General features: G+C 37.6%; 1 protein-coding gene across 9 annotated transcripts in view; it reads right to left on the reverse strand.

The window, feature by feature from the left end:
• Window positions 1–27,815, reverse strand: part of MCTP2 (multiple C2 and transmembrane domain containing 2) — a 242,141-nt gene that overhangs the window by 183,061 nt on the left and 31,265 nt on the right. For 4 of the 9 annotated variants that reach the window (XM_072798333.1, XM_072798326.1, XM_072798339.1 and 1 more), the window contains one exon: window positions 7,103–7,640. In XM_072798333.1, coding sequence (XP_072654434.1) covers window positions 7,103–7,570 — 468 coding nt within the window. In that variant the 5' untranslated portion in view covers window positions 7,571–7,640. Of the gene's footprint in view, window positions 1–7,102; window positions 7,641–11,155; window positions 11,245–11,786; window positions 11,969–27,815 lie in introns of those variants that run through there. The other 5 variants (XM_072798352.1, XM_072798294.1, XM_072798305.1 and 2 more) reach the window with 3 other exon arrangements.

Here is a 27,815-nt window from a genome sequence, read left to right on the forward strand (position 1 = left end):
GAGAAAAAGAGGCCAAACCCATGAAAGACCCCAGAATGTGGCTGACATGCCTGGCTCACTGACAGCATGATGTTGAGTAATGGTTTTTGAGATAAATCACAAACAGTAAAGAACAAGTAATTGAAATATAGAGAAAAACGAATGTACCTATTTAGTTGTGCCAGCTGGAGGCTATTTCCTCTGTACTGGTCTGTCATTGTGCTTCTCTGTGGTCACTAAACTGAAGCTCTGTGGTTGCCTAGTAGTGTTTCTGGAAACATCCCGATAAGGTACTTCTCTAAACCACTCAACTCATCTGCATAAGTTAGCACCAAAGCTAGTTCTTTAAAACCCCAACTGCCAAATGAAATGTCAGGAAATCCCCAGTGGGGGATTACAAAGATGACGAGGTGGTGTGGGGCAATAATCCTTCCATTCAGGATTATCAGTTGTTGAGTGTGATAATAAGGCCATTCAACCACTATAATTATCCTTGCCTTTAAAAGGGCACAGTGGACACACAAAAATAACTGTCTTCCTTTGAGGGGGCACCTGGGTGGCTCAGTCGGTTGAGTGTCCACCTCTTGATTTTGGCTCAGGTCCTGGTGTCAGAGTGGTGGGATTGAGCCCCGCATCTTGGCTCTGAGTTCAGCAGGGAGTCTGCTGGGATTCTCTCTCTCCCTCTTTCTCTGTGCACCCCCCATCCCTACTTCTGTGTATGCATGGTCTTTCTCTCTCTCTCTCTCTCTAAAATAAATAAATCTTAGAAAAAAATCTCCCTTTGTTACCAACTTTTTTAGATCACCAGCTCCAAGTTGTCACATTTCCAAATTCGTGATGTGCAGAGTTTTATGCACAGGCTTTGGATTCAGACAGTCCTGGATTTATATCTTAGCTCTAACACTTACTAGCTTGATGACATTAGATAAGTCATTAAACCTTCTCAGCCCTCATTCCATTCTGGGAAATGTAATGATAAAATAACTATGATAACTCTAATAAACACAACTATAACCTCAGCAGTGAGTCCATGTTAGGTACTTGTGCCTGCCACATATCTCTGGGCTGAGAACCTTTTATTTTTTTAGCCATAAAATTTTACTTCACATGCAACTTAGCTACTCAGTTTTACTCCCCACTCACCTGAGACTTAGCCAATGTGCCCTCTCTCTTCCAGCCTTTCCTGACTACCTGCTGAGTGACCCCTCACCACTCACCTCAACTGGTCATCTAGCACTGCTCAGGGGCTATGACCACCTCAGATCCTATCCTTGGTCATTTTTTCCAGTATCTGGAACTATTCTCAACTCCACCATTAATACTGAGGATGGGAAACAGAGGTAACTTTCTGTATTTTCTAAATACTTGATTTTATAAGGTGAGAGAGAATATCTTGTAAAATAAGTGTTGGGGAAGGAAGTGAGAAGGAAATGCAAGGGAAAAGAATAAAGCTACTCTGAGTCTCCTTAACTATAGCTTCCCCACATTTAATCTGACACTTAGGAACTCCTTTAGAGCTCATCCAATTTCCCCATCCCTTTGCCCAGATATCCATATATCATCACCTTCCCCAACCCAGCTGAACTTCTTGTAGCCCAACTACTTAGCATGGCCTATGGCTTGAAAATTAGCTATGGAGAAACATAAGTCAATATATTTCACACAGGAGCACCTGAGTGGCTCAGTCAGTTGACTGTCCAACTCTTGGTTTTAGCTCAGGTCATGGGCTCAGGGTCATGAGACAGCAATGCATAGGGCTTCTCACTCAGCATGCAGTCTGCTTGAGATTCTCTCTCTCATTCTCTTTCTGCCCTGCCCCCTGCCCCCCCCCCTCAATATATCAAATAAACAAGGTTTTGCAAAAAGCTGAGACAGGAAGAAAAAGGCATCATGTCTATTCTTCAGGAGCTTCCAATCTAAACAAGAGAGGCCTACTTCTAAACAATCAACTAAATACAAGGTGGTAGAGGGTTTAGGCAGTAAAAGGTGCCCTTTACCACCTCCCATGCCCAAGTTCTGGTGATGACAGCAAGGATAATAAAACTGTAAGAGCACCTTTTATCCATCTGAGGCCAGACATACAAAGTCATCCAAAGGAGGCAATCTGGTTGCCAGGCTACATGAAAGGCCATCAGCCTGACTAAAAGTGATAATATACATCTAAAAAATAATGTTTTAATGAGAAAAAGGGAGAGGTCATGCAAGGAAGCGTGGGTAGAAGTTTGGACTTGCCCCTGAACCCTATGGAGGGAGGAGAGAGCCTATCCCACAGGACTTTAAGAATCGTGGCTTCATGGCCTAGACAGGTTGGCATGTGAATACAGATGTCCTTGGCCCAAGCAAACAAAGTGTGAGTATGTCAAGCTCTCATTTGGAGTTCAGTCCCTATTGTGAGATGGATGGCATACCAAACACCATTCAGTGTAGAACCTATCTGTTCTCCATGTACAGATTTGTGTTCACAAAACCATCTCCTGATTCTATGTGACTTCTCATCTCATGTAGTCTGACTTCAGGGAGTTAATACATACTCAACAAATTCTCCAAAGTATTTCCAGGCCCTGATATAATTATTGCTCATTCCACTTCAATGAAGTTGATGTTGATTACAATTTGACTTCCCAAATAATTTGACAACAATGAAACAGTGAGCTGTTTACATCAAAATAAATATTAGAATCTATAGAGTATTTAATTCCTATTGCAAATTAGTCATAATTTGTCATTTACAACTTAGTGTCATGAGTATTGGGTTATCATAAGTCAGTCCTCCAAGCCAGAGAGTCACTGGACAGTTAATACAGGTCTTGGAGGCTGGTGATCTTCTCAGGGTCGTACATACAGTGACAGCTATGCCGATTATCAATTTGCCTTCCTTTCTCTACCCCGTCTACCTGTTCCAAACCCTTGCTCCCTCTACAGATTTCTACGGAAAGCAGAATGAGGGCAGCCCTGGTGGCGCAGTGGTTTAGCGCCGCCTGCAGCCTGGGGTGTGATCCTGGAGACCCGGGATCAAGTCCCACATCCGGCTTCCTGTATGGGGCCCATTTCTCCCTCTGCCTGTGTCTCTGCCTCTCTCTCTCTCTCTCTCTCTCTGTCTCTATGAATAAATAAACAAAATCTTTAAAAAAAAAAAAAAGAAAGAAAGCAGAATGAGGTTAGCATTCAATGACAGCAAGAGTGGAATGCTGTGTAAACAAAGATAGGGTGAAGATATTGATTGTACAGTCAGGAAAATTCACACAGGGAAGGAGAATTTCAGCTGGGTGAAATTTCAAAAGGGTGAAAGGATTTCCTTAAGAGAAGAAGGGAGGAGAAGACAGATGTGAGACGGATCAATGAAGATCAGAGACCATGAAAAGCAAGGAAAGTGTAACAGTCATCATTCACATCATTCACAGGTGTTTTACTGGGGCCAGATGAATAACGGTGATGCTACCAAGAAACAACAGTCTGCATCTGTGAGGGTCCTTCGGAAAGATAAAATTCTGTCAAAATGAGTTGAGATCAAGTTTCTGTGGAACATGCAGTGTGAATCTGGGGACCAAGAGAAAGTCTGGAGAATCCTCTTCAAGCAAATGTATCCTTTATTCTAAACCTACTTTCTTCTACTCTGGTTTTATGGTTGCTTGGAGCACCTGCATTGAGACTATTTCAAGGTTTCATATGGCTTCTATGTTCTCACATTCCTTGTTCCTCTTCCCTCTTCATTTTCTTCTTTGTTTCTTCATTGCATTTCCCCATAACTATAAGCCCATTCCTTACTTCATTGCTACCCTGGCAGAACTAGGAAAAAACTGGAAAACATTCAGACAACACCATTATTTGGGGTCTTATCCCATCCCACTACTGCAGGCTCAGCCTTGAAATTACCCTTGGACATAAAACATGTAAGACAAATGCCAGTGGGTACTCTGACTACAGATGTTCCTTTCTTTACCTTCACTCTGTAAAGCTACACACAAAACAAACTATACCAAGGATACTCAGAAAACATCTGCTTGTCCTTGTATACACCAGGCTTGTCACATGCCAACTCTTTCTTCCCTCCTCATTGCTTTCCTCATTCCATGAAAGTGATAGTAACCTGTCCACTATTCATTAGAGAGAAGAGAGATGACCCATATCCCAGATACAAATTAAGCAACCCCGAAACTCACATGACATGGATCCACCAGGACTTCCATCTTCATTGAAAAAACAGAGAACACATTCAGATTTAAAGCTAGTATTGGACTTAGGCTGAGAAGTCTCCATTTGTCTGTTTTCAGGTAAAATCATACAAAAAGAAATTTCATTTACAGTATATTTCTAACCCTAACCCCTAACCCTCACCCCTAGCCCTTACCCCCCAAAAAATCCAATAAACAACAACAAAAAAATTGACTCTAATGAAATAAACTGAAGAGAACTCACAATAAAGATACTAACAAAAACTGTACTAATCTGAATGCACACATGGTTATCACTGATTTCCTCATACAGAAATAGTGATTGAGCACATGCTATGTGTCAGGCACACAGTAAGGCCCTAAGGAAACAAAGATAAATTAGATATGACTCCCCTAGACCTACCCACAGACCAAATTGTGGAGCCTAGTGGGAAAGATAAGCAAGAGAGTAGTTAACTTCTACAGTATGTAATAAACCGGATCCTTAGGTAGTGGGAGAAGCCCACTCAATATGGTGGAGGAGAGCACAAAAGAGGGGAGGCGGAGCAATGGACTTGATCATGTGTGATCCTATAGGTCTGATTAGCTGCAGCCCATTCCCTCCATCTTCTGCAAACAAACAACCAAGCAAATACATGGCATTCAAATGGCCACGGAAGGATCAGTCTCAGTTTCTACCTTGTACATCCTAGGACAGGATAAAAGAAGCAAAATATTCTTATTCAAAAAAAGGCATTTGGGGGCACTTGGCTGGTTTGGTCAATCAAGCACGTGACTCTTGATCTCAGGTTTGTAAGTTTGAGCCCCATGTTTGGGGCAGAGATTACTTAAAAATAAAATCTATTTTTTTAAAGGAGTTTGTGTTCTTTTAAATGGGTGAGTTAAAAAAGAAAATTATTTAAAATAAATGTATTCCAAGATTTTTTGCATTCAGCCCAGAGAAGAGAAAGTAACTATTATCAACCATCCATCTGCCAACCAACCGTTCACCATCACTAACCAGCCCAACAGAACAGCCCATCCTTCCCAGCATACATCACACCAGAATGTTCCCCAAACTTCCATGTCAAGTGCAGCAAAATACTCACCACCCCCAAATACCCCACCCACACTTCAGGCTTGTGTCTGCCATATTTCCACATCTATCAAATCTACACCAGCTTGCACAATGCCTCACATGAATGTCTGTCAGGCCCCACGCAGTGATATCATCCATCCACTAAGCTGCCAAGAGGTAAGGCTTGGATGTTTTGCATAGATAGTTCTGCTGACCTCTTATACTACCTTTAAAGCTATATAAAACTGACTCTGAATACATCATAACTTGAAGGCAGAGTCACTTTTCTATTCATCTCTATTCATAGTCGTAACCTTCATGGTGCCTGAGTTAGAGTAGGTATTCAAATATTTATAGTCAGCAAAACAACTTCACGGCACCTGGATGGCTCAGTTAAGCATCTGACTCTTGGGTTTTGGCTCAGGTCATGATTTCAGAGTCCTGGGATAAGCCTCACATAGGGCTCCCTGCTCAGTGGGGAGACTGCCCCTTTCCCTCTGCTCCTCCCTCTGCGCTCTCTCTCTCCTAAATAAAAATAAAATTAAAAAAAAAATTAACCCTAAAAAAAATTCTAATCTGTGAGTGTTAGTCTATCAAAGCCACAAAACCCAGCCATTTTTTTTTCTAATCAGTTAATAATGTAACAAGAAGATAAATTTCAGTTATCCAATTTCACGTTACCCCCTTTCCACTGAACTGTGAATTAGGAGTTATTTTTAATAATTCACCTTATTTATGCTTTGATTAGTAGAAAGACATTTCAAATTTATAAATAGTAAAAATCAAAAATAGTAACAATCATAACATTGTTACAAAAAGAACTTCATAAAGGTAAATGGTATGGGAAAAGATAGTTAAGTCATTTAATGGTTAATGGTGCCTTATTGTAATGTTTCCAAAAGAATCTGGTCACAACATCGTCCAAATATCCATGATCCATTCCGTAATAACACCCAAATATATGACATAATTAACAGGTTTTGGCTCTTAAGGTAAACCAAAAATCCCAATTGAATACCCAGCTTTGTATGCGATTATAATAGTAACTCAGAATTAAAAAAAAATTAACTTCCTCCCTCAACACCACAACCTATTTTAGTGCCCTTAATGGGAAACTAAAAAAAAAAAAAAAAAAAAAAAAAGAACAACTGATTAAACCAATCACCACAATTTAGTAATCTGGTAGCTGAATGTACACATTAAACTCATTCTAGAAATACAGGATTTGTCTCATAATTAATTGTATTTGGCTCTTTTATCTTATTGAAAAATTAAAGCTTTGTGAAATCAATGAATCCATTGATTCCTTCAGTCTTTATCCTTTTGTTTTTTAGAGAATGCAAGTGAAGCTATCCATAGGCAAGTGTGCACACATGTGCATAAGCACATATAAATGCACACACATACATGTGAAATAAGAGGAAGTTGAAACTCTCCAACTCTCCCTCCAGTTAAAGGGAGACACATATACATACATTTCTTGGCAATATTAGCATGCATTTTTGTCTACAGTAGCATTGAGCACTGCTGGGAGAGAGAGACACACACACTCACAGAGTTAAAGCAAAACGTTTGAGGAAAAGTTATGCTTTTAATTTCTTTGCCAGAGAGATGGAAAAAAGGAAAACTCATCCAATAGGGCTTTTAATGCCTTAAAGTACTCTAGAAAGGTTATTTGTAATAGTTTTAAAATACACAGAGGTCAACCCTAAAACAAATGGGAACAGTGGGTGCAATCGATATCACCTGGATTTAAATTTCGTATAAATGACATTCTCTCCAGCCAAGATAACCACAAAAATAACTCCTAACCAAATTTTCCAAGGGCACTAAGGACCCTTCGAAAGGAGGAAAGAAGAACAAGGAACAGAAAAGTGCCCAGCCCTGGTCTCACCTCTGGCTCTTCCAGTGCATCCTCTCCAATAGGAGTTTTCTGGAGCAGATCCAAGATGCCATTGCTGGAAGGCCTCCTGTCCTCAGCAGGTGAAGCATAGGCCTCCTCCGAGTCTGTTTCCACCACATGGAGATGGCCCACTTCTTCCTGGCTCCAATCCAATTCTTCTTCAGACTGTTTCAAGGAGCTACTGCTGCTCTTGGGTAAGATCCCTGCCGTCGACAGGCTGCTGGGCACTGAGGTGTAGGATGATTGGGGCCCAGAGTAAGGCCGCCCCTCTGGGACTAAGGCCTCAGCCTCCAGGAGGTCAGGGACAGAGAGGCTGAGACGGCGGTCCAGAGAACGCCTTGCCCTTAGGTCTAGTGGCTTGTTTGGGTTCTTCTTTACCTTCTTCTTGCTTAGGTTGATTAACAAAGGCCTGGTCCGCTGTTTCAAAGAGCCCCAGACCGATGGTTTATCCATATCCATGACTGCATGAAGACCGAACCAATCACTCCATGAGAGAGTGCTTCTCTATGGGAAACAACTTCAGTGGCTCCTAGAAAACACAATATAAGGAGAGAGAACATAACTGAGTCTTCTTGGTGGTGGCCAAGCACATCAATGCGTAAAACGTGACTAGAAAGTCTCACACTTTCCTCTCACTGATCAAGATTGAAACATTTGATTGGTAATGTCTGCAAATATTTTTTAAAGCATTTTTAAGAAACTGTATTTTTTAAAAAATTATTTATTCTTGAGAGACACAGAGAGGCAGAGACATAGGTATAGGGAGGAACAGGATCCCTGCAGGGAGCTCCATGTGGGACTTGATCCCAGGACCCTGGGATCTTGACCTGAGCTGAAGGCAGACATTCAACCACTGAGCCACCCCCAAGCATCCCAAGAAACTATTTTTTAAGATTTTTATCAGAGTAGTTATAGAAAAATTCTAGTAATGAATGTAACTATGAGGTTGATGTGAAAAAAATACATTTCATAAGATTGCTTTCTTTTACTTAGTTTACTCAGTGTAACATCTTCCCAGTTCAGCCATGTTGTTGCAAATGGCAGGATTTCCTCCTTTTTATGGCTAACTCATATTCCACTGTGTATGTATATATGTATATGTATATGTACACACACACACACACACACAACATTTTCTTTATCCATTCATCCCTCAATAACCACATAGATTGTTTTAATATCGTGGTTAATGTGAAGAATGCTATAGTGAAGAAGGGAGTGAGGAAATACTGATTTCATTCTGGGGGGATGTATATACCTAGAATCATATGATATTTCTAGTTTTAGTTTTTTGAGGAAACTCTATTTTGTTTTCCATAGCGGCTACACCAGTTTGCATTCCCACCAACAGTGCACAAGGGTTCTCTTTCCTCCATGTCCTCATCAAAACTTGTTATCTCTTGTTTTTTGTTAATAATAGCCATGTAGACTACTTTCCTATGTCCTTTTCAGGGAAAGAAGAGCCAAAAGTTACTACCAGGATCTTTAACCAGTATGATCAATTAACCAGGGCCTTTTAATGTCTGAACCAGGGTAGGCAAACAGTTTCTGTATGAGACCAGTTAGCAAATATTCTAGACTTTACATGCCACATGGTGTATCACAATTATGCAGTTCTGCTATTTTGGCATCAAAGACACAGACAACACCTAAATGAAAGAGTGTGGCTGTGTTCTGAAAAAACTTTATTTACAAAAATGCAGCAGATGGTAGCTGGCCAATCTCTGCTTTGAACTTATTATCTTTCTTTCCAGCATTACAGATGCATCTGGAAGGACAAATACATACTCATATCAACAAAAATTCTACCTGATATTTTAAAACTTTATATTAAAATAAGATTGACTAAAGAAAAAAGCATTTATAGAAGTGAGAGGTCTGTTCTTGTTCCAATGTACCAAGTCAGAAAAACTGAGAAAACTATAATGGAAATCTCAAGAAATGCAAGTTTTAGAGCTTTAGCTTGAGAATGCAAGATTGAAGTGTTTCCCACAAACAGCTAAGCGTGAATGACAGGAATGTTTCACAAATACATATGTAATTACACAGAGTGGTAAATGCTATGTAGGAAAGAAGGTAATTTGACATATTACAGATCGGACGCATTAGGGATCAAATCAAAGTCAAATCTGGATGCAAAAGAATTAAATTGACCACTTTCTTTCACCAACACAAAAATAAACTCAAAATGGATTAAAGACCTGAATGTGAGACCTGAAACCATAAAAATCCTAGAAGACAGCACAGGCAGTAATCTCTGACATGGGCCCAAGCTACATTTTTTAGATATGTCACCTGAGGCAAGGGAAATAAAAGCAAAAATTAACTATTGGGACTATATCAAAATAAAAGTTTTCTGTACAGTGAAGGAAACAATAAAACTAAAAGGCAATATGCTGAATGGGAGCAGATATTTGAAAATGATATATTTGATAAAGGGTTAGTATCCAAAATATATAAAGAACTTGTATGAGGGACACCTGGGTGGCTCAGTGGTTGAGCATCTGCCTTCTGCTCAGGTCGTGATCCCAGGGTCCTGGGATGGAGTCCTGCATCAAGCTCCCTGGTAGAAGCCTGCTTCTCCCTCTGCCTATGTCTCTGCCTCTCTCTGTGTGTCTCTCATAAATAAATAAAATCCTTTTAAAAAATAAGAAGATCCTACATGATTCATCACCCAGAAAACAAATAATCCAATTAAAAATGGGCAGAAGATATGAACAGACATTTCTACAAAGATACCTAGATGGCCAACAGATACATGAAAAGATGCTCAACATCCCTCATCATCAGGGAAATGCAAATCAAAACTACAATGAGATATAACTTCACACCTGTCAGAATGGCTAAAAACAAAAACACAAGAAAAAAGTATTGGCAAAGATGTCAACAAAAAGGAACCCTCATGCATTGCTGGTGGGAGTGCAAATTGATGCAGCCACTGCGTAAAACAGCATGGAGATTCCTCAAAAAATTAAAAATAGACTATCCTATGATCCAGGAATTGCACTACAGGGTATTTACCCAAAGAATACAAAAACACTAATTCAAAGGGATACATGCATCCCATGTTTATTGCAGCATTATTTAAAATAGCCAAGCTATGGGGATCCCTGGGTGGCGCAGCGGTTTGGCGCCTGCCTTTGGCCCGGGGCGTGATCCTGGAGACCCGGAATCGAATCCCACATCGGGTTCCCGGTGCATGGAGCCTGCTTCTCCCTCTGCCTGTGTCTCTGCCTCTCTGTCTCTCTCTGTGTGACTATCATGAATAAATAAATAAAATCTTTAAAAAAAAATAAATAAAATAAAATAAAATAAAATAGCCAAGCTATGGAAGCAGCCCAAATACCTATCAAGAGATGAATGGATAAAGAAGATATACATACACAATGTATTATTACTCAGCCATAAAAAAGAATGAAATCTTTCCATTTGCAACAACATGGATAGAGCCAGAGAGTACAATGCTAAGTGAAATAAGTCAGAAAAAAGACAATACTACATAATTTCATTCATATATACAATTTAAGAAACAAATGATCAAAGGGGAGAGAGAGAGAGAGAGAGAGAGAGACCAAAAAGTAGACTCTTAACTAAAGAACAAAGTGATGGTTACCAGAGGGGAGGTGGGTGAGTAGATGGGGTAAATAGGGGACAATGATTAGAGAGTATACCTATCATAATGAAAACTAATAAATAAATTTAAAAAAATAATTATCTAAGGTCTTAGTGTTTAATTTAAAAAAGAACAAATTTGGAGAAATAAACCTTATTCTATGTATCAAGTAGCTCATAATAGATCCTTTTGGAATAGATCCTTCAAAAAGATCTATTCCTTTGATCCCAAAGGATCAAAATCCTTGAAAAAGAACAGTGGGGTCAAGTAATTTTGATCTGGCCTATACTTAACATCGACATGTTTGGCTGAGCATAAAAGAGGCCAAGAGCCACAAGGAAACATATTTTCTAAAATTAAGGTCTCCAAGCATTTGTACCTAGCCCTAACTTACTCTAGGACAGGATATTTAGTCATTGGGAAGTCCCTACCTTTTGAAGAGCAGGACTATGAGTGTCTACAGCTTTGCTGAATGGCCACCAGTACAGGCAAGGGCTGCTTCCGGGATGAAATGGAGTATCTTCAGAAAGTAATGGAGAAAAAAAAAAAGAAAAGAAAGAAAGTAATGGAGAGATGAAGAGCTTGGATTCTAGAGACAGACACCAGGGGTTGGAATTTTGCTTTGCTATATTTTACTTAGATGGTAGTATTATGGGCAAGTCGTTGTACTAAGCCTCAATTTTCTCACTTATCTAATGGGGATTATATAATCTAGTGTACAAATAAAATGAGACAAAGTGCCAGGCACAGTGTTGAATGCACAGAAAATATTCAGTCAAAAAAAGCTATTTTTTATTATTTATTTTTTGATACTGTTGTCATAATTCAAATTTTGATATCTAACCCAATTTATTCAAGTTGTATCTCATTACTGTGTTTTACAGAGCTTAACCATAACTACCTCAACAATGTCTAATGAGGATTTAATAAATTCGTCTATATAAAGTGCTTAGAATAGTGCTTGGCACAGAGTAAATATTTAAGATAATGCTGTCTGGTTTTTAAGTTATTATTATTTCAATTATTTCACATTGAGTCATTATAGCTTTGAAAATATTTTACCACTTTTTCCTGCCTTTTAATATGTTGTTCTGGGGGCACCTGGGTGGCTCAGTTGGTTAAGCATCTGCCTTTAGCTCAGATCATGATGCTGGGGTCCTGAGATCAAACCCCACATTGGGCTCCCTGCTCAGTGAAGATCCTCTCCCTTTGGTGCTCCCCCGTTGTGCTCTCTGTGTGTCTCTCTGTCAAATAAATAAAAATCTTTAATAAAAAATAATTAAAATGTTGTTCTAAACATAAACTTGTATTTCACATTAGCAAGACACAAATACATTATTTAATTCACATTTCACAGCTTAACTTGAAAATATGCTAAAAAGCATTGCTTGTATATTCATTAGAAATATTTTAGCCAATTAGCATTTAGTTGATGTTATATAAATGTTTTTTAAACCTAGCTGGTTGATGGTTCAATTCTTCTATATCTTTGATGATTTTCTGTCTACTAGTATTACCTAGAAAGGAGTGCTCAATTATATTGAGGTTTCTCAATTATAATTGTGAATTTGTCTATTTATCCTTCAGTTATTTTAGGTTTTGCTTCTGTATTTTGAAAGTTTGTTGTTATAAGTGTTCTATCTTCTTGCTGTTTAAATCCAATCTGACAATCTCTTTTAGTTTCTTCAGACCATTTACATTTAATATAATAATTGATGTTTGTATTATATTAAGGTTTCCCAATATATTTGGTTTGTTTCCACTGTTTTTTATTCTTCTGTTTTCATTCCTTGCTTTTCCTTCCTTCCTTTGCCTTTTTAGTATTCCATTTTAATTCAATTGTGATTTTGGCTATATTTCTTTTTTATAAAATTCCTATCAGACAAGGTTTTACTTTGATTTCAATCATGAACCATATTTTAAATAATTCAAGAACTGCCTATTATATTTACCACTTCGTCTGTTCTTGATATTACAAATGTCTTATGTCAGTTCCCATCTGTCTAAGAAATTTCCTTAACTAGTTATTTTATAGCAAGTCTGTTGACTTCAAATTCTCTTGGTTTTACATGATATGAGAAGATCTTAATTTCACATTCAAAGATATTTTCACTAAATCCTAGACTCTGCACTTTTATTTCAGCACTTTAAAAATGGTATGACATTTCCTCTGGCCTCCATGATTTCTGCTGAAAAATCTATCATTTGAATCACAGTTTTTCTACAGATAAGGTGTCACTTTCTCTCTGACTGCTCTCAAGATTTTGTCCTGAGTTTTAGGGAGTTATGATATGCTTGGGTGTGTGTGTCTTTCAGTTTATCTTGTTTGACGTAACAGATTCTTGAATCTATAAGGTTATATATTTTGTCAAATTTGGAAAGTTTGCAGCCATTATTTCTTGGAATACTTCTTAGCCATACTCTCCCTTCCTTCTGGGACTCCAATAATATAAACATTATGCCTTTTGTTATTGCCCAACAGTCCCAGGGTCTCTGTTCATTATTTTTCAATATTTCTCCTCTCTTTTGTTCACACTATAAAACTTCTATTGATTTACTTTCAGGTTTACTGATTTTTTTCTGCTGTCATCTCCATTTTTTTAATCAAATTTATGTAGTAAGGAATTTGGGTGTGGGTAAGAGAGGGTAAGATAAGGAGACTCTTATTTTTCAATGTTAAAATTTCCATTTGGTTCTACTACATATTTCCTATTTCTTTATGGATATATTTCAATTTACCTTTTATTTCAAAATTCATGATTATTCACTGGAGCATTTTATTAATAGCTGCTTTAAAATCATATTTTCATTTTTTTAAGATTTATTTATTCATGAGAATACACAGAGAGGAGAGAGAGAGAGGCAGAGACACAAGCAGAGGGAGAAGCAGGCTCCATGCAGGGAGCCTGACATGGGACTCGATCTGGGGTCTCCAGGATCAGGCTCTGGGCTGAAGGCGGCGCTAAACCGCTGAGCCACCCGGGCTGCCCCATTCTGAACATTCTTATAAAATCCTTTGCCTTATTAAATCTATGGAGAATGTTGAGATTATTGTCTTGCCAGGCATTTGATTTGATTACCTTCTCACCATAAATTCCAACCCACATTCTGTGAGCTGATGTCAATGTTGTTTTCAAAAGTTATGAAGGGCCATTCAAATCTGCTCTGGGTACGCCCCATTCGAGGTCACTCTGAAACTTGCATGAAATTCTACTCATTAACTACATTCCCAAACTAGATGGTATGCTAATCATGGTCAGATACATGAATGTACAGGTTATAGTGAGTTCAAAAATTCACAAACATTATGGAATCGTTTCCTGAGCCCCTCTTCTCAGCTGTCTTCCCTGATACTCTCTGGTTCCAGAGTACCTTTTCATCACTCCTCTAATCAGAAACAACCCACTTCTGTGATGTCACACGTAGTGGAAGGGTTGATGCAGATTAAAACAAACAAAATAAATAAATAAAAAGAAAAGAAAAAAAGAAACAATGATTTAGCCCCGCCCTCAAAATTACAGCTTCACAAAATAGGAAGGACATCCCCCTCACTCATTGTCTTGGCTCCTGCTCTTTTCTACTGTCAGCTGCTTCTGTGGCTGTTGCCTTGGCCACAAGATTGCCAGGGCATGACAAAATGGGAGAAAAGAGAGATGAAAAAATGGGGGATTTCTCCCTTCTCTCTGAATTTTAGGACTTTTCTTTTCTATTCCTTAAACAAGAACTAGAGGGTGTCTCTTGGGTTTCTCCATCTGCTTCCAATACTGACTCCTAGATTTTGTTGTTGCCCTGCTGTTTAAATTTTAAGTAGGCTCCATGCCCAACATGAGGTTTGAACTCACAACCCTAATATCAAAAGTCACATGTTCTACAGATAACCCTTTGATATTGACTCCTAGACTGTGGACTGCATTGAATTCAGAGGTATTGGCAGAGGAGGTGGAAATAGTAAACTCACCTCTAATTCAATGGTATTTCAATTCTGGTGTTTTCCCTCATCTGCATGATTATATTTACTTTTCAGAGACCTAAACTAGCTTCACCAAGGTTTTTTTTTTGTTTTGTTTTGTTTTGTTTACCCTGGCTTAATATCTGTGTTCAGTGGGCAAGGAAAGGTTTGAGTGGTTTTATTCCATTTTACCTGAAACCCAAACTCTCCTAGTGAGTTTTGCAAAATCATCCCAACCCTAATTTCCCCACTGTGCAAGTAAGTACAGAATGAGATGTACAGAACTACAAACATATAAATACTAAAATATGTGCCCAGAAGAAAAAAAGTGTTCTTAGAGGGGTGCATAAAGCTAATACACTGTTGGCCCGTGGTCTCTTTGATGCTTGAAAATATTATCCCTCCAATTAACAATGCATTTCTCTGAATAAAGAAAGTCTAAAAGTAAGAATAAACTCAAGGAACAGTTAGGTTTGAAGAAAAAGCTGATGAGATAAATCTAACTATCTGGATATTCAGTTTTCCCCACCTCAAAGAATATTAAAAAAATAAACATATTTGTTCCATTTTTCTACCTACATTCATAGGTTATTATCATAATGTCCAAAGAGTTACAAGTTACAGTCAACCCGTGTTCTGCAAACTATCAGCATCAGGAGCAGAATCTCTTCACAAAACGAGATACCTGTGCTACCCAACCTGATAAAATTGAGCTTTCATTTACTGAACGAACAGAAGCATTCTGTTTCTTCAAACCACTAACGGCAGGATAAAGTCTTTACAGGAAACGGCCCAGAGCCCAGAAGCCTAATGGAAGTTTCATTTATTATGGTTTTAACCTAGACATCCCCCCGCTGGCTGCTAGCAATTGGCCAAATGGAAAGAGCACAGCAAACCTTTTACACGCCCGCCCAAAAGTATCTGATGGAACCTGCACCAAAACCACTGTGTGAATAAGAAGCACTCAGAAAAAGGTCTGAGAATGACAACAGCATAAGTGATTATTATGCATATTATTCAATAGCAATGATGGACACTGCTTCTCAAAGATCTCCTTTAGGTGTCAATACTAAAAAAAGGGTATGTTTTTACAATCTAAATATCAAATGACATAGCAAGTAGTTACTATTAGTCAGAATGTGTCATTACTATCTTTGTAGTTAACCATTAAAATGTTTTTATTACCAGAAGAAAGAAAATTTCATATCACATCCTGTTAAATTGGGGAGAAAAAGAAAAATTTAGACGAAATTCAATAAAAATGAAAGTCTGACAGCATAGACTCATCCTATGGGAACACATAAAGGCAAGTGACATTCTGTGGAAGGATTATTTAGCATTCTGATGGTATGGGGATAAGACTCTTTACATCTGACTATATTTAATTGTGCTTGTAGTAGAAACAACTTCCTCACCACAAAAATGTTAACTCAGTGAGACTATCCTTATTAGAAAAATCTCTCCATATCAGTTTCATGTAAGAAAAAGAAAATGCATCTGCTTTTAAAATAAATCTGCCTTTTTCTTCCCCCTAAAATGCAGCTTCCAATCAATCATTCAACTTGCTACTAAATCTGTAATCCAACTGAGGGAGAAGGAATCATTCTACAAATCAGATGTATTACTAAGTATATCATCATAGAGACAGAAACCCCTCCGAAATTAAGATCAACCAAAAGGACTGGATATATTTTTTGATTCCACTACATATGTTCTTGGAAAGAAATAAAATGCATTAACAGAGAAGAAGTTCCTGTCTCCTCTGGTTAAGGCCAAACTCTGCCCAACTACTTGTCTCTTTAAAATCTCATCTATAGAAAAAGGTCCCAGAATTTCTCCTCTTTATCAGTCATTTATAATTCATACTCCACTTGGAGAGGAATAAAAGGAAGGAGAAGGGTCTGAGGTCTCTCAAGTGTTCAGATCCTTGGACTTACACTCTTATTCCAAGCTCTGAAGAATAATCACAATTGTACACTCTCTCTCTCTCTCTCTGAAATGACCAGAATGAGTTTAACCAAAGGTATACATAATTTTTAAATGAGCCCTGGGAAGTTAACATTCCATTCAACAAAAGAATAATCATTGTGCAGAAAAGCACAATAAGCAGGTCTGAGATGGCTGACTTCTTAATTCTGCTTGCAAGGTTAGCCCTTGGCTGGCATCTGGGAACCTAAGAATTGGAAGGTTTCCAATCACCCTAACTGACAAGGACCCATTGTGAGTATAAGAGTGACTCATTCTGTCTAAATTGTACTTGCAAACAAACATGTATTTCCTTCAAAGACACTGGAGTTTTGGTACATGCTAGGCAGAAAGTGTCTATGTGACCAGTTCCCAATATAAACCCAACAGAAAAAAATGTCTCTATTGAGCATCACTGCTAGACAACATATCATGTGTTATCACAATTCCTATCTGACCCCAATGGGAAGCTTGTCCCTGGTTTCCTCCAAATTTCCTGTGTATACTTTTCCCTTTGCTGGTTTTGTTTTGTATCCTCTCAGAGTAAATCATAGCTATAAGACCAAATACTGAGTCCAGTGAGTCCTCCTAAAGACCCACCAAACCTGGGAATGATCTTAGGGACCCCCTCAGTTGGAACTTCAAATGTTTTAGCATAAGTTGCCAAAATGGACAGATTTGGAAGAAGTAGAAATATTCTAAATTATTCTGATTTATTCCTTACCAAGAGTGAAAGAGAACAAAGCAGGGAAGAAGCAGAAGGAGGAAAAGGTACAGCAGCAGCAGCAGCAGGAGGAGGAGGAGGAGGAGGAGGAGGAGATGGAGAAGAAGAAAATCTTATTACAGCATTGAAATTTTAAAAATACAAGCAAGAACAGACTGGAAGCTCAACATAAATACGTTGATGGGTCTTCAAGGGAGGTTGAGAGATGAACAACAGTTGATCAAATCTGTGGTATTCTATGGGCCATGTTTAACTGTGAACAGCATACAGCAACATTCAAGAGGAACCAGAAACCCAACTTTCTGGGTAAAGTGGTGCTCTGGCAGCAAAATGGAACCGGGTTCATGTTGGAACACCTTGCAGGACATCTCAATATTATCAGGGAACACAGAGATCACGTGGGCCATTATCTTTCCCAGTGCTTTCTACCGTATGTCTTTTAATTAAATGAAATCAGCTTAGAATTCTAGCAACTTTCTAATTCTCTATAGTCATGACACGAGTATAAACACTGGCTTTTGGAAACCATAAATGCAAATTTCTTTAGCACACTATAGTTCACTTTAACTGACCCTAAAGAAATTAAGTCAAGTAAAAAAGCTAAGAAGTAACTTACTCCTATATCAAGTACCATGAACTTCTTTTCCTACTTATGGCTAATTGTATTATCATATCCCTTGGTAGGATCCAGGGAGGTCATATCCATCAAAGTGTTCTGCAAACATGAAATAAATAGTGTGTGTGTGGGGGGGGGGGGGTTACAACATTATATCACTATATTTACCCTAAATCTAATATTTCCTGGTTTTTCCTGCTCTAAATAGTTGTAAAGGCCTTAGACCTTACTTATTGCCCTACCTGATTTTTTCATTCAACTCAGTCCACAATAATTTTCGGACCTCTGGGTTAACTCTATTCAAACATTCTCAGCCTCGGTTATATGTTCCCACATCCACTCCCACTGCTGTCCTTTTATACTCAGATTTCTTCAATGTGTATAGAAAGTCATAGAACATACTAGTGACACACCTTATGGAACAAAAATTTAAATACAATTATATTTTCTGTGTGCTCCTCTCTGATGACTCTCTCTCATCATGCCCTGCTGGAAGTAATCAGTATTCTAAAACTGTATTTATTCTATCCATGTATTTTGTTATATATGATTTAAGGATAAACAGAATACTACTTTTCATGATTATAAACTTGATTTCTTACATATTTTATATAAGTGGCATATTATTTCATGCTTTTCAATCAACATTTCCTTCAGGAACTGTATCCACAATGATAAATGTAGCTTTATTAAAGTTATTTTAAAGGTGGAATACTATTGTATTGTTAGAAGATGCTATAATTTATTTATTTTCCTGCAGATGTATATTTAAGATGCTTACTCTATTTTACTACTAAAAATAGAGTTAACCATACTTTAAAAACTATACATAGACTGGTCTTCTGGTGCTAATGTTAGTTTTTCTCAGAGTTCTTCTCATGAGCTCTGGACTCCCCCTCTAAAAGTGGTTAGAAACATGTGAAGAATGGTTGTTTCAATGACCATGGTCGGGGGCATAAATCATACAGAGTGGGAGCAAATCAGAGTTATGAAAGGTATCCTATCCTACAAGAGACTCGTCCTGCCCAAATTACCAATAAATCTCATTGAGAAATACCCTTTCTCAGAGTGGAATAGTTGACTCAGGTTTTATGTATCCTAAACTTGACTAGCTAGTATTGCCAAACTGTTTTCCAAAGTAGATATATTAATTAATATACCCAACATCAGCCAATGAGTTTCCACTGGGCAATGTCTTTGCCTGTACCTACCACTGCAAGACTTTTTTAATATTTGCCAATCTTAAATTGTGATAGGGGACCCATTATTCTATCGGGTTGACAGCTTAGTTTTCTCTTATTTGAAACAGTACTTTAAAATTTTTGATAATAATTCTTCCTTAGTACTTTCAGCTGTGAAACTCTACCCAATATGTAACTTTTAAAAACTTTTTTTATGTGGTATCAAGATTCACATTTGAAAAATTTTGGTGAGTTGAATTCATCGATTCATCGATTTTTTTTACATGTTGTGTTTGTGCGGCATGTGTGCAGTGGGTATGGTTTAAAACCCTCAGGATCACTAATATATTTTTTATATATTTTCTTGGAAAAATTCTGAAAATTGACTTTTCACAGTCATTTGTTCTATCCTAAATTGTTTACTTATGGTTTGAGAAGAGGGTAAGATTTTATTTTTTATCTACGTACATAATCAAATTTCAAGGAATCTTTTTATTGATAAAACCTACCCTACCTCCTAGTGATGTATAAGGCCATCTCTATTAGATATATAATTTCCATATATAAGGTGTATATCTGATTATTGATACTTGTGCTAAAATCACAAAATCAATTACTATAGGTTTGGTATCTAGCTGGGTAAGGTTCCAACCTTGTTGTGGTTCTTCAGATTGATTTCTTTTTTCTCTGCTCTCCCGTGTAAATTTTAGAATTCATTTGTTTGACTAATACTCTTAACTTCCAAATAAAATTGTTAAAAATTTTAGTTGGTAGTTGCTTTACAAATTAATCTGAGGACGGCTTTAAGATGTCATTATTGGGCAGCCCCGGTGGCGTAGCGGTTAAGCACCACCTGCAGCCCAGGGTGTGATCCTGGAGACCCAGGATCGAGTCCCACGTTGGGCTCCCGCATGGAGCCTGCTTCTCCTTCTGCCTGTGTCTCTGCCTCTCTCTCTCTCTGTCTCTTGTGAATAAATAAATAAAATCTTTTAAAAAAAAAGATGTCATTATCTTCCTAACCATGAATATGACTACTTTGTCTTTTTTTGTAACAGACTTTATTTTTTAGAGGAGTATTTGGTATATACAATAACTATACAAAAGTACAAGAGTTCCCATATATCCCTTCTGCTCCCCAATACACAAAATTTCTCCAATTATTGCCATCTATCATTGATATGGTATATTTGTTACAACTGATGAAGTGTTACTGATATATTATTATTAACTAAAGTCCATAATTTACCCTAGGGTTCACACTTTGTTTTGTACATTTCTGAGTTTGGACAAATGAATCCATCATTACAGTATCACACAGAATAATTTCACTCCTTTAAAAATTCCCTCTGCTCCACCTATTCATTTCTCCCTTCCCTCCCCCTGAGCCCCTGGCAACCACTGATCTCTTTTTTATCTCTATAGTTTTGTTTCTTCCAGAATGTCACATAGTTGGAAATATACACTATACAGATTTTTCAAACTGGCTTCTTGCACGTAGCGATATTTATTTATATCTCCTCTATACCTTTTTGTGGCTTGAGATAGCTCATTTATTTTTATTGCTGAATAATATTTCATTTTATGGATGTGCCAGTTTGTTTATCCATTCGCCTCTTGAAGGACATTTCGGTAAATTAAAATTTGAGGCAATTATGAATAAAGTTGTTATAAATGTTTGTGCACAGATTTTTGAGCAAACATAAATTTTTAGCTGATTTGGGTAAATACCAAGTAGCAAGATCATTGAATCATATAGTATCTATAACTTTTAATAGCCTTTAATTGATCATGTTATACATATATACACATATATATTTGTGTGTGCGTGTGTATGTATATATAAATTTTCATAATAGGCAACTTATGACATATTTTGTCAAATTAATTTATAGGTACCAAATCATTTTATAACTATTGATATTTGTATTATATTTTCATTTTGAGTAGCTGGTATAGAGGAAAACAATTGACTTTTATACATGAATTCTAATTTCTACCATTTTGTTGAGGTCACTTATTAATTCTAATAATTTGTTTATAAATTATAATTAATTTTGGTTTTCAATGTAGACCACTAAATTATTTTCAAATGAAGACAATTTTATTTAATCTTTTCTAAAGCATCTATTTTTTTTTTCCTTTATGTGCTGACCAGGGCTTCTAATTCAATAGGTAACAGGATATTGGTAATATATTATATATTATTCATCCTATTGGTCTCACAAGGGGTTATTAGTTTACTAACTCTTCTTTGTTGATTTCATTTATTGATTCTTGTTCTTGTATTTACTCCTTCATTCTTCCTATACTCTCTGTGTTTGATTGTTTTTTTAATTTTTGACAAAATTTGATACTGATTTTTGGATTATACCATTATTTATCCATTTAATGCTACAAATTTCCTTCTAAGGACTGAGTGAGTTACATCAAACAAGCTTTGGTATATCATATTTTCATTGCCATTTAATTAAAAATACTTTCTAATTTCCATCTTAAGTTCTTCCATATGATACATAGGGTTTTGTTTGTTTTGTTTTGTTTTGTTTTAGAGGCATAGTACTTAATTCTAAAAAAGAAATGGGATTGTCAGGTTATCTTCATGTTATTTATTTCTATCTTAATTCCTAAGAATTAAGTCAGAAAGGAAAATCCATATGTTTTCATTCTTCTGCTAATGGGGGCTTTTTTATGGCCCAATTTATAGTCAATTCTGCAGTTCTTGGATTCTATATATGTCAATTAATTGAAGCTGATTGACTGTGTTGCTTAGATCTATGTTCTTCTGTCTTCTTGTTTTATCAGTAAAGAAAAGCTTTCTTCTTTTCTTTTCAGTACCTTTCTTGTACTGAGTAACAGTAATGACACTGAGTTAACAGAACTCAATAAAAGGAATGAGAGGAAGGAGTATATCAGGATTGAGTCCAGCCCAATTAAAAACTACTAGGGCTATTCACTCACAAGTGCATATTGTGCGATCAGTCTTGGTTTCTGTGTTTCAGAAGTTCACTGGAAAAGCCATATTGGTAGCAGAGACTGTGAAGCTGAGAGATCAGGTCTAAAGACAAGATTTTGGAGAGACTGGCATTCAACTGTTGGCACAGTGATGGTTAAGTTTGTCAAGAAGAATGTGAAATGGGTCAGCACCAGTGGCTCAGTGGTTTAGCGCTGCCTTCAGCCTGGGCTGTGATCCTGGAGACCCAAGATCGAGTCCCGCATCAGGCTCCCTGCATGGAGCCTGCTTGTCCCTCTGCCTGTGTCTCTGCCTCTCTCTCTCTCTGTCATGAATAAATAAATAAAATCTTTAAAAAATAGAAATAAAATAAAACTATAAGCCACAAAGCACTAGTTATGTGGCCAATCCAAACTAAATACTGTAAAAAAAAAAAAAAAAAAGAATATGAAATGGAAAGATGGCATGAGCCTGAAGGAACTCCAGCAGTGAACAGTCTTTTAGAGCAAGATAAACTTGCAAAAGGACATTAAAAAGATATAGCCAAAGAGAATGAAAAACAAAAGGGGGGGGTGGTGCCACCTTATGACAACTAGACACCAAAACAGAGAAGATAAAGGAAGGGTATTTTATAGAGGAAGTGGTCAAGAGCATGAAGAGCTGCTTGCAGATAACACTAGTCCCGAAAGCATCCTTGTGGCGCAATGGAGCTTATTGGTAATCTTGGTATGACTTGCTGTGGGGGCAGGAGGGGAAAGAAAGCCTGACTGGGTAAGTCGTGAAGGTTGTAGGAAAGGAAAACTTAAAGGCAACAGATAAAATTAGGCTGAAGGGGAAGACAGATGTAGGTCAAGCTGAGGACACTTGAGGTAGATGGATGTAATCTTCTTGCTAAAGGCACATGCTTCTCTGGCTACAGTGTTCAATCAATAATTATCTCTTGACGAAATTGCTCCCCACCATTTGCCAGTGCATACATGCATATGTGTGTGCTTACACACACTCACACACAATTGTCTTGATTCCCTTATCAGAATATTTCTTATCTGCCATGGAGTTAGAGACCCAAATTTTAAAAGTCAAGCACTGTCTAATAAACAAGTGAATAAAAAAATTTTAAATCAAGCATTGTCCAATAAACAATACACACCAAGTGTTAAGAGAAAGTAATTTATTTCTTCACATACTTGAGTTTAATGACCTCATATTAAACCACACACACTGATCTCTTACCTGGTATCTACATTGCAAAACAACTGCCAAACCTCAAATGTCCTGCCTAACATTATTTTCACATTTAAAGGTTTCCTCATCTAGGAATTACCAGCAGAAGCAGAACATCTAAACTATCTTTAGAACATTACTGATAGGGGATAGAATTAGAAGAAGATGTTAATTTCCAGTAAAAATCGTATCTCTCTTGAGTAAACAGCATATTGCAGCAGCCATATTAGGATATAAAAATGTAACAGAAAGGTAAGCCCAAAGACGGACATTAATTCAGAGCAAAGAAGGCCTTATACATATCTTCCTACACCATTTCTGGTGTGAAACAGAGCATGTTTAACAAACTGTATATACCGGTCAGCCACCAAACTGATATAAATATTTCAGAATACAAAGCAAAATATTTATTTTATTTAAAGGTCTTATTTTTGAGAGGTGGAGAGAGAGAACACAGAAGAAGAGGGAGAGGGAGAAGCAAACTCCCCGCTAAGCAGAGAGCCTGACATGGGGCTCAATCCCAGGACCCTGAGAATATGACTGAGCTGAAGGCAGACACTGAAGTGACTGAGCCATCCAGGTGCCCCCACAAAGCAAAATCTTTGAGAAATATGGCTGTACCTCTCAAAAGTAAGAAGAAACTTATACACAAATATCTATCTTTTAAAAAATAATATCTATCTTTTAAATAAACATCAATACAGTTTCTCATTGCCCTATTTTCAAAACACTAAGCCAGTAGTTTCTTTCATAACATAATCTTTCAAAGCATTCATAAGCTCAAGCCAACCCTATGTCAACAGAAACCTATTGTCTTTTCAAAGAACAATTATACCTCCTACAGAAATACAGGACAACTCAATAATTCTAATATGCTATGGACAATTTTATTGATGACTTCTACAGATTTGCAACCAATATAAAAACATATACTCAGAGAAAATCACATCATCATACTCTTAAAGCCATCTTATAGAAAAATAAAAAGTCTCATGCTTTCCTCAATTAAAAGTGAAGGAGGGGAACAGAGAAATCTGATTCTTAGACAACCTGATATCCACTATCTCTTGTAATGTCTGTCAAAATGTTTAGACAGGGAGATTCTAGTGAATAATTAATTCCATCATCTGGATGAAAAACTATTAAACTAGCAGAAAAGTATAACTTTATTATAAACACAAACAGCATATGTACCCACCAATTATGATCAACCACAATGTGCCCTTTTCCTGTGCTATTTTCACTTTTATTTATTCAGAAAATATTTGTGGGCATCTATGCATTGGTGGTATCACAGCACCTAGGGATACATCAGTGAACAAAATTGAGTCCTTGCTCTCATGAAACTTATGTTCTACTTGGAAGAGACAGGCAATAAGCAAAAATATATTGAATATGTTGGGTGATGGCAAGGGGAAAGAGCAAGATCTGAAGGGAAGGGGTGGCTGCAGACAGCCAGGCTGCTATCTTTATATTATGGATCAGGAAAACCCCCCTTGGATAAGGTGATAAGAGAACAGAAGAAGGGAGAGAGCCTAGTAGATGCACTCAGGGGAAGGACCTTCCACACAGAAGACAGACCAAGTGCAGAAGGTCCAGAGCAGGGCAGATCTCCCAGAAAGAGAAACAGGAAGGAGGCCAGGGTAACTGGAGCACAGCCAGAGAAGGGACTGGCAGGAAATGAGTTCACAGGAGAGCAGGAGGTCCTTGTGTGCCACTGTGAGGACACTGTGTTTTACTCTGAGTGGGTTGAGAAGCCACTAGAGGGTTAAAAAGGATGCCAATGATTCTTTGCTAGTTCCTTCTATGTACTGGTCCTGTGTCTACTGTTTTGCATACAACCTCAGCAATGCTCAGAGTGATCTTGTAAATACATATTTTCACTCCAATTTTACAGATGAGGAAAATGCAATGTTTTCCATTTCACAGAGCTGCAAACTGAAACCCAGGCTTATCTCAGATTTTCTCAACAGAAGCCACTACTGGCATTCGGTCAATACTTTTTTGCATGGGACTGTCCCATGCATTGCACAATGACAGTTATCAACCCCAGCCACTACCTCCCACATGCAAACAATGCCCCTTGTCACTGTGACCCTCAAAAACATACACATTTTCAACAGTCCCCAGGAAGGACCTACCTCCACTAGCTGGAACCACAGTGCAGTCCCTGCCCACTCCACCACCTTGCTCTCCTTCGTTTTATCCTGCTTGCGAAAAATAGGCAATTGGAACAAAATTCCTAAGAGGGATGGATGCATTAATTTTTTTTAAAGGATGGATGAGTGAAACACTTTCAAGTTGACTATTTTCTCCACTGAAACCATGTATTGTAGACATCCTCCCTGTTTCAAATTCTAAAACTATGTAACTCACATATCACAGCTAGAACACAATCGTTCTGGCCAGAGGACAATATTCTTCAGGCTCAGAGTTGGGCCTTGAGACACCTTGGAGTAATTAAACAATTGCCTGTAGACCTAAGGATATAATGGGCTCTGTGCTATAAAATACTCAGGTGAGAAGATTTTCTTCTAAATGCTATGTATAACACCAATAAAAAATAAATTTATATAAAAAGAAAAAAAATAAATGCTATGTATATTTTTTTAAAGATTTTATTTATTTGACAGAAAGAGAGAGAGCATAAGCAGGGGGAGGGGCAAAGGGAGAGGGAGAAGCAAACCCCCCACTGAGGAGGAAGCCCAACATGGGGCTCGATCCCAGGACCCCAGAATCTGGACCTGAGCCCAAGGCAGATGCTTAACTGACTGAGCCATCCAGGCACCCCTGAATGCTAGGTATTTAAAATGTGCTTGAGAAAAAACTAACAAGAACTACTAGGAAACCATCTATAGTGATGCATAATCATATACATGTGAGTCTGATCAATTCTGTCCTTTTAAAGTTATTATATCCCTATGAGACTGCCTACATAAAACTGTAAATTAATACTGAGACATCAGTGCCTAATACATCTTTATAAAGGCATCATTGAAAGATAGGACTCAATATTCTCAAAGTTCTAGGGATAAATCTGTATTATTATCTAAGAGATCAATTATGTTTACAAATTAGTTTGATCAGAGCCTAAAAATTAGCAGAATTTGAAAGCAAGCCTAAGTCTTCATAAGGCAATCTGTGAAAAGATGTCTCAAGATAACCAAAGTTGAAGGGATAAATCTATATTATTATGTGTCTAAAACATTAATTATGCTTAAAGGCTGAACTTGAAGAGGGCTTGAAAATTGGCAGAATTTGAAACCAAGCCCAACCAAGCCTAATTGCTTCAATTGCTTTGAGACACTTCAACGGGAGCTTTAGAAACAGCACTTGATGCTAAAGTGACTCAGTAATGTAGCTGGAACAATTTAAAAGTCCTTATACTATTAGCTTAAACAATGATATGAGTAACAGTGTTCCACCATTTGATCCTTGATTCAGGACTGGAAATCTGGCAAACGTACTTTCTTGAGTCCTAAAAAAATCTGCCAATAACATCTTATATACAAAAAGGTATAAAAAGAAGAGGGTTTTTTTTTTTAAATAATGAATTTTTCAGGGCTGACTCTATGCTTTCTTATCCTCTAAAAAATCAAGACAAAAGGGCTACCTTAGGGGTACCTGGGTGGCTCAGTCAGTTAAGCATCGGCCTTCAGACTCAGGTCATAATCTCAGGGTTTTGGGATACAGCCACAAGTCAGGCTCCCTGCTCAGCAGGGAGTCTGCCTCTCCCTCTTCCTCTGCTCATGCTCATTCCCTCTTTCAAATAAATCCATAATAAAATAAAATAAAATCTATAATTTAAAAAATAAGGGTGACCTGAGTGCCTATTGGTTTTGCCAGAGTAGCATAAATCTACCTATAAAAAGCTTATGATCTAATGATAAGAATTCAGTGAAGAGCAAAGCAAGTGTAACATATACTATGAAGAGGCAGCAACAGAACTGGTAAGAGTATTTAATAAGGTGTCAACCCTACTGTCTATACAAATGGAGCCCATGGAGGGAAACATAAGGTGGGGAGGTTCCCTGCAAGGAAGAGTAATGACAGCAAAAGAAAATTAAGCCATCCCATTACACTCCACCTAAACCAACTGTCTTCTAGAATGACCAAAAACAAACAAGCAAATGCAAAAATCTGACAACACAAAGTGCTGGCCAGGATGCAGGGCAGCTAGAACTCTAATTGCTGGCAGGAAAGCAAAGTGGCACAGACACTTAAGAAAACCATTTGATGGTTTCTCGTACAATTAAAATTACAATTAACCATGCAGCCCAGAAATCCAAATTACCAGTATCTACTCAATAGAAATTCAAACATATTTCCATATGATGACCTGTACATAAATGTTTATGGAAACTTTATTCAAAATCATCAAAAACTTGGGGCACCTGGGTGGCTCAGGCCATGATCCCGGGGTCCTAAGATCAAGTCCTGCATCAGGCTTCCCACAGGGATCCTGCTTTTCCCTCTGCCTAT

This window comes from Canis lupus, chromosome 2 (assembly GCF_048164855.1).
Source record: "Canis lupus baileyi chromosome 2, mCanLup2.hap1, whole genome shotgun sequence".
Classification (NCBI taxonomy): domain Eukaryota; kingdom Metazoa; phylum Chordata; class Mammalia; order Carnivora; family Canidae; genus Canis; species Canis lupus.